The sequence below is a fragment of the Octopus bimaculoides genome, chromosome 23 (genome assembly GCF_001194135.2).
Source record: "Octopus bimaculoides isolate UCB-OBI-ISO-001 chromosome 23, ASM119413v2, whole genome shotgun sequence".
NCBI classification, from domain to species: domain Eukaryota; kingdom Metazoa; phylum Mollusca; class Cephalopoda; order Octopoda; family Octopodidae; genus Octopus; species Octopus bimaculoides.
The window spans coordinates 11,953,473-11,961,855 of record NC_069003.1 but is presented as its reverse complement, the minus strand read 5'-3'; the positions used below and the strand labels follow the sequence as shown (position 1 = coordinate 11,961,855).

Genomic DNA, 8,383 nt, shown 5'->3' with positions numbered 1-8,383 from the left:
TTATGTAACCACACATGGTATGTCATAAGTGTCTGTATATTGTGTTTTTTGTCAATTTAGTTATAAAATAAACAGATTAATCAACGGAATACATTGTCTGCAAGTTGATGGGTACTGCATATTCTCCTCCATTTTCTCATTGCTATATAAATTTAGGGTAAAATAACTCCCTTCTACCCACACCCACTTATTGCACTTGGTATAACACTAGTGTAACAATAATTGGGTACCCTCCCAGCAGTATATTGGATAGATACTATCCCTTAGTGGGTTGAATCCTCAACCCCTAACTCTCATGGATTATATATATATAAGCAAATCAACATACAGAAACACAGAAAAGAGCACACACAACGGATGGAGACATGCTCAACCATTCATCGGTTATCAATCAAATATCATTGCAATTTCAATTGATTTCAGATAAAATGAATCCTTCCACTTACCTTTTGTTTCTGCTGCTCACCTTTGTGACAAACATCCAAGCAATATTTGATCCGCAAGTCTGTAAATCAAACACAACAAACATTGGTAAGTATTTTTTTAAATGGAAGTTTCAACTATATTTATTTCTTTTTGCTTTTTTTGGTCTCGTTTCTTTATCTTGTTTTTAGATTTGTGTCTTATGGTGAAAGTCATTAACAACTGCTTTGGTGCAGTTTTAATGAGTAGCAGTATTAGATGTGTAATGAATATTTAGTGTGGTTCTTACATTTTGAATAAAAGATAAAGATATCTTTTACAGTAAGTGGGGATGCAAAGCATTTTCACTACTTTTCTGTGGGGGTACACTTATTTATCAGTTTAAGGGTCACTGTTGTAGACGGCAAGCTGGCAGAATCATTAACATGCTGGGTGAAATACTTAGCAGTATTTTATCTGTCCTTATGTTCGGAGTTCAAATTCTACCAAGGCCAACTTTGCCTTTCATCCTTTTGGGGTCAATAAAATAGGTACCAGTTGAAAACTGGTTTGATGTATTCGATTTAACTACTGGGTAAGAGTATACAAACCACACCCCTAAGCCAAGCCTTGTTGAGCCAGTGTAGTAGAGTGGGCTCATTAAACCAGTATGATCTGAAGTACAAATCCATAGCCTCCACATGAGACCAGGGTTCATGGAAAGAACATGTTAAGGTTTTCATCTTGCAACAGACTGAGCATAGGCAATCCAATCAAATCCAGTCATAGAGAGTTCATAATTTTAGGAAACTGGAGCAATTTCTGCTACTAAGATACTAAAACAAGCTATGCATTAAGTCTACCTCCAACAATAGGTCAACAGATACAGTCCATTTCTGTCTAGACCAGGAGTTCTCAACCATTTTTTTAATCTATGGACCCCTTTGATCACTATCTTATTCCGGTGGACACCCATAGCCATTCAATGTTTAAAAACTAATTTTATAGAAACTTTTTTCCAAATTCCTATTTTGTTTTTCAAAAGCACCCACTACACACTCGGAGTGGTTGGCGTTAGGAAGGGCATCCAGCTGTAGAAACTCTGCCAAATCAGACTGGAGCCTGGTGTCGCCTCCTGGTCCACCATTCCTCAGTCAAATTGTCCAACCCATGCTAGCATGGAAAGTGGACGTTAAACAACGATGATGATGATGATGATGATGACATTAACTTGTGTAGGTTGGACTATGTAAAATGTTAGAGAAAGAAACCCAGCTGTTTCTTGCAATATATACCAATACATACATCTAAGCCAGGGTTTTTTCAGGGGCCCTGAAAATACTATTGTGGATCCCAAATTTACTATTTTGTTACATGGGCCTCCAAAAATCTTATATGGACCCTGGTTGACAACCATTGAGCAAGACAGTTAGTTGATTTGGGACTATGATAGAAAGTATTTTCCTCATGGACCAAGGCACCTTTAGTTGAACCCAACATGATCATGAAGATAACTTCTCAACTACCCAACCATATGTTATTATTCTGAATATGCTTGTGCATATAATTGTGTTGGCAAATTGTTTGTTAAGATTTAGCAAATTCATAATCACAAATTTAATGTCACCTTTTTTTTTTTTTGTTTAATATTTTCCTCATTTTTCTATGCTACTGAAAAATACACACACACATGAACATTCAGACACACACATATGCACATTTACACACATACATACACGACTACACATGCACATACACACACACAGACATAGACATGCACATACATGAACACATACACACATATACACCCACTATAAATTTCTCCTTGAGATGTTTCCTTCTTCAACGTGATGCATGCAGAGGTAATTGATCCAAATTGCTAATTAACAGGAGGAGGAAATTTATTCCAGTGCCTTAACGAAGCAATAACAACTGATTACAATAATAATTAGCATCAGACATGCACACCAAGCATTTCTCCCACAAATACATGTTACCTGGGGTAGTTGTTTCCATGGAAACATGATGTGAAGTTTATTTTAAAATTTATAATTAAAATTAATGTTTGTCATACTTTTTCTTCTTTTATCAATTAATTATAGGCATGGCTATGTGGTTACAAAGCTCGCTTTGCAATTCTATAGCTTTGGGTTCAGTCCCACTACACAGCAAGTGTCTTCTACTATAGTCCTGGACTAATACAAGCCTAGTTGAGTGAATCTGGTTGATGGAAATTGTGTAGAACCTTGTCATATGTATGCATATATATGTACATATATACATGTACATACACATATAAACATACATATATATAATATATACATATAGATATATACATACATATACATAATATATACTTATATATACATATGTATACACACACACATACATATATACAAGATGTGGTGAATAAATTGTCTTTTAAATTATGCAAAAATGAAAATAATACAGATGTCTCATTTTAACAGATATAATTACCAAAATCACATAAAAATATTTTGAAATAGTAAAGAGTAAATTTATTCAATAAAATCGCCATTGGCCTCAACCTCAGCCTTCAGATGACTTCAGAATCTTCTGCAACTCTTCTGGACAGCCTCCTTGTTTAACTTGGGGAATGCTGTTATAATCCTTGCCTTCAGTTCATCTTTGGAATTACAAGTTTTGTTGGTCTCTTGCTCAACTGTGTCCCACACATAATAATCAAGGGGGCTGCAGTCTGGGGAGTTAGGTGGCCAGATATTAGGGGTGATGTGGTCGCAGAAATTGTCTGACAGCCATGACTGTGTTCTCCTGCTTGTGTGGCATGGTGCAGAGTCCCGTTGCCAGACATAGGGGTCTTCCAGCAGCCACCCTCTTGACTCAGAGCAGTACTACCTCCTCCAGGTACTTAATGTAGGCCTCCATGTTGAGTCCGAGGCCATGTGGAGACATAACGCTATGAATGGAGGCATAACATCGCCATCACTAGCGATCACTCCAAACAGCATGATGTTGACTGGATGTTTGATTTTTTATCACACTTGGTACATGTTTTGGAGACACCGAAAGCCAATGGTCGTTCTGTGTTCACCATCTGTTCATATTGGAGCTTCCAGCACGAATGCCAAGCAGCACAGCATGTCATTTCCAAATTTCTGGCAGAGTGCATTGCATTATGGTGCTGTTTTTCTCACAGACGGTGTCCAACTGACCCTACTATACTGCACATGCATGTAATTAAATATATAAAACGTCAACAATTTACCCATCACATCCTGTATGTTTGTATATATATTTGTATGTCTTTATATTTGTGTTTGTCCTCCTCCACTGCTTGACAGCTGGTGTCAGTTTGTTTATGTCCCCATAACCTAGTGGCTCAGCAAAAGAGACTAAAAGAATAAATGCCAGACTTTAAACAAAAATAAGTATTGAGCAGTCAATTTGTTCGACTAAACCATTCAAGGCAATACCCCAGCATGGTTGCAGTCCAATAACTGAAACAAGTAAACAATAGAAGATAATTAAGTGCTCCATATTAATTTTAAATTAAGCGATGATTTGACAAAGTCATTACAAAATCAACTAAAATGCCTTGTTGTATATCTCCTGAGAGCTTGCATTCTAAGTTCAATTCCTGTCAAGATTAGCTTTGCTTTTCGTTTTTTAGAGGGAATTGATAAATATAGGTACTAATCCAAGATGGTACACTGTTGTAATTGTAAAAGAATCACACCAGATACCTTTTTGTTATCTTTTATTTCTTCCAATCATTCAGCTGTGGTCATGCTGGAGCACTTCTTCAAAGGGTTTTAAATGAACCAACACCAATACTTAAAGTTTTTTTTAAAAAAGTCTAATACTTATTCTATTGGTCTCTTTTGCCAAAATGCTACATTACAGGGACATAAATAAACCAACACTGGTTGACAAGCAGTGGGGTGGAGTGACAAACACAGTCACACACACATCTACATATAAGATAGGCTTCCACACGGTTTCCATCTACCAAATTTTATTCACAACGTATTGGTCAGCCCAGAGTTAGAGTAGAAGGCCCTTGCCTAGGAAGCCACTCAGTGGGACTGAACCCCAAATCATGTAGTTGCAAATAAAGTTTCTAATCCGCATAGCTATGCTTGTGCCTTGTGGTATTTATTTTGGCTCTCTGAGAGGTTCTGACTTCAAATCCCACTGTGGTCTGTTTGAATAACAGACAGAATCTGTTGCCCAATTTAACACCTCCACCTGGCATCTTGAGTATCTTTAGTGGAGACCACTCTGTTGCAAGCCTTCAGGTCAGATCCTCCCGACCATGGTTCTCAGAGGCCCTTTTAAGGGTTATGAGCACAACTTTCTTGCATGCCTAAAAAGCTTTGGTAGGAGAGTAAGAAACTTCACTGAAAATTTCAATGTTTAACCTTTAGCATTTAAACCAACTATATCTGGATAAAATATTCTCCCTGTTTAATCGCCAAACTGGCCAGATCCAGCTTCTCACACTTACCCTACAATCTTAATCTAAAAATAAACAATCACATCATTGAAATTTCCAAAATAAGCTGTGATTAATTCAAAACAATGTGAATAAATAAGCATTAGAGGAGTCTGGATACTAAAGGGTTACGTTTTCAAAATTGGTAACTTAGCCTTTCGATAAATTTAAATCAATGCAAGATATTGATATAAGTAGAAGCTTCAATATGGTTGATTAATTCTATTGAACCTGATGCTACAGTTCAATAACTGGAGCTAGTGAAATGTAATAATAAACTTTAATCATTTAGCATTTAATCTGATCATATCTGGCCAAAATATTCAGCCCTGTTTTACCTTTAAATTGGCCAGATCCAGCCTCTTACACTTCCCTTGTAATATTATCCTCAAAATTGAAATTACATAATCATGTCATTAAAATCTCAAAGCTACAAAGTAATGCATGACTAATCCATATCAATGTGAATAAATTAAAATTACATTTGACAGAGAAATCTGAACGCTAAAGAGTTAAACATACACAAACCAACAGTGGAGCCTGTATCTGGTTGCTCAGCCTGATAGAAATAGCAGACAAATTTCCTCATGCCACACACAAGTCATTGATGGTGGAGGTAGGGATGATGGTGCTTGTGGCGATTGTCATGATGACAGTGGTGGAGGTAATGATTGCGTTGGCAGTGATGGTGGTGGCAGTACTTGTGGTAACTGTTGTGGCAATAGTGTTAGTGGTTGTGTGGTAGTGAAGATTGTGGTGGTGGTGTTGGTTATCATTGTTGTCATGGTGAAGGTGGTTGTCATGGAGGTCATGGTCATCATTAGTCACGGTGGTCGTGATGGGGATGAAGATGATGATGACATGATCATGGTAACGATAGTGTGAGCATGATTAGAACTATGATGATGATGATGATCAAATCATTTCATTTGCTTTGTTTACTCTTTTACTTGTTTCAGTCATTTGACTGTGGCCATGCTGCAGCACCACCTTTAGTCAAGCAAATTGACCCCCAGGACTTATGCTTTGGAAGCCTAGTTCTTATTCTATCAGTCTCTTTTGCTGAACCGCTAAGTTACGGGGACGTAAACAGACCAGCATCGGTTGTCAAGCGATGTTGGGGGAACAAACACAGACACACAAACATACATACATATATATATATATGATGGGCTTCTTTCAGTTTCCGTCTACCAAATCCACTCACAAGGCTTTGGTCAGCCTGAGGCTATAGTAGAAGACACTTGCCCAAGGTGTCACGCAGTGGGAATGAACCCGGAACCATATGGTTGGTAAGCAAGCTACTTACCACAGCCATTCCTGTGCCTATATGTTTATTAATTAATTCTTTTTTTTTTTTTTTCCAGATGACAGTTTTCCCAAACTAGACCCTCAATACAGTGTATTCATAGAGGCTAATTACATTTCAAACAAATCCACCGTACATTTCACCGAGTACCATGATACAAGCAAAGGAGCCAATGTCATCAAACGAAGCCAACAAGATTCAAAAACAGACGTCTACCTCTTCCAGAGTACTGGAGAGATGTTTACTGTATCACAAGATGGTAAACACCATAAGTTATCGATTAATCATTGAAAAATTCATTCATTCATTTATTATATTCCTTTTTCTTGTTTCAGTCATTGGACTGCAGCCATGCTTGAGCACCGCCCTGGAGGGTTTTACTCAAATAAATCACCCCCAGTGTTGATATTTTTTTTTTCTATAGAACCTTTAAGTTACAGGGACATAAACAAACCAACACTAGGTGTCAGACATTGGGGAGGGGAGGACAAACTTTCTCTTACACACACACATATATATAATATATACAATAGACTCCCACTCAATTTCCATCTACCAAATTCACTCATAAGGCATCAGTTGGCTCAGGGTTATAATAGAAGACATTTGAGCAAGGTACCATGCAGTGGCACTGAACCCAAAACCACATGATTTGAGAAGCAAGCTACCTAGCCATGCCTATGCCTTAGCCAGATATATATATATATATATATATATATATATATATATATATATATATATATAAATATACATATGCACCCTTACATGGGCCCAAACATGCAAAATCCACACAATACCACTCCTTTCCTCCCCCAATATAATCCTACACATATACTCCAAAGGCGTTATCCAAAATATAAAAAATACACACACAAGCACTCCTGTGCCCCTTGGACATCTGCCCAGCAACTCCATCCCTATCCCAACCTCCAAAAACACCACATATAGTTTTACTGCACACATTCCAACCCTACATGAATATCATCCCCTAAACCTACACACATTTCCAAGGGACATAACTCCTGACTTAGCCCTTCTGTAGTTTGTTTAATCTTTTCTCAGGGCAACCACAAACAAGATGCGTTTTTTTACCTCCCACATTCGAGAGCAGCCACCATATTTTCTTCCGTAATTGCCAGCTATCAAGAGCACAGGGCAACATAATTGGCAGTTATCTAACACTCTGTTGAAACCCAGTGTGAAACCGATTGGTAACATTGGCCGTAATAGATATATAATGCTGTACACTACAATTAATATACATGTATATACACGGTGCAATGAATAAACTGTTGTTTAATAATGAAAGTAACACTGACATCTCATTTTAACAGATATATTTACTAAAATTACATAAAAATATCTTGAAGTATTTAAGGAGTAAATTTATTCAATAAAATCGCCATTGGCTTCAACCACAGCCTCCAGACAACTTCAGAATTTCCTGTAACTTTTCTGGACAGTCTTCTTGTTTAACTTAGGGAATGCTGCCATAATCTTTGCCTTCAGTTCATCTATGATGTTACAAGGAGTTTTGTTGGTCTCTCGCTCAACTGCGTCCCACACATAATAAGCAAGGAAGTTGCAGTCTGGGGAGTTAGGTGACCAGATGTTAGGGATGATGTGGTCACCGAAATTATCTGACAGCCATGACTGGGTTCTCCTGCTTGTGTGGCATGGTGCAGAGTCCAGTTGCCAGAAATAGGGTCTTCCAGCAGCCACCCTCCTGACCCAAGACAGCACTACCTCCTCCAGGTACTTGATGTAGGCCTCCATGTTGAATCTTAGGCCATGTGGGAAGATGTATGCAGCAATAACATCACCATCACTAGTGATCATTCCAAACACCATAATGTTAATTGGATCTTTGATTTTTATCACTCTCAGTACAAGTCCTCTGATTGACACCCAAACACTCTGAAATGTTCATATTGGAGCTTCCAGTGTAGAAGCCAAGCAGTACAGCATGTCGTTTCCAAATTTCTGGCAGAGTGAATTGTGTCATGATGCTGTTTTTCTCGCACATGGTGCCCAGCTAACCCTCCTATACTGCGTAGTCAACAAAATCAAAAAGAAACAATGTGCATGTGCAAAATTAAAAATACAAAATGGCAACAATTTACCCATCACACCATGTGTATGCGTGTCTTTATATATATTTACCCATCACACCATGTGTGTGTGTCAATATATAT

General features: G+C 37.8%; 1 protein-coding gene across 2 annotated transcripts in view; it reads left to right on the top strand.

Annotated features, from left to right (window-relative positions):
• LOC106883599 (uncharacterized) overlaps nucleotides 1–8,383 on the top strand; it is a 44,795-nt gene that overhangs the window by 4,531 nt on the left and 31,881 nt on the right. For both annotated transcript variants that reach the window (XM_052976003.1, XM_052976002.1), the window contains exons 2-3: nucleotides 424–531; nucleotides 6,247–6,447. In XM_052976003.1, coding sequence (XP_052831963.1) covers nucleotides 429–531; nucleotides 6,247–6,447 — 304 coding nt within the window. In that variant the 5' untranslated portion in view covers nucleotides 424–428. The remainder of the gene's footprint in view (nucleotides 1–423; nucleotides 532–6,246; nucleotides 6,448–8,383) is intronic.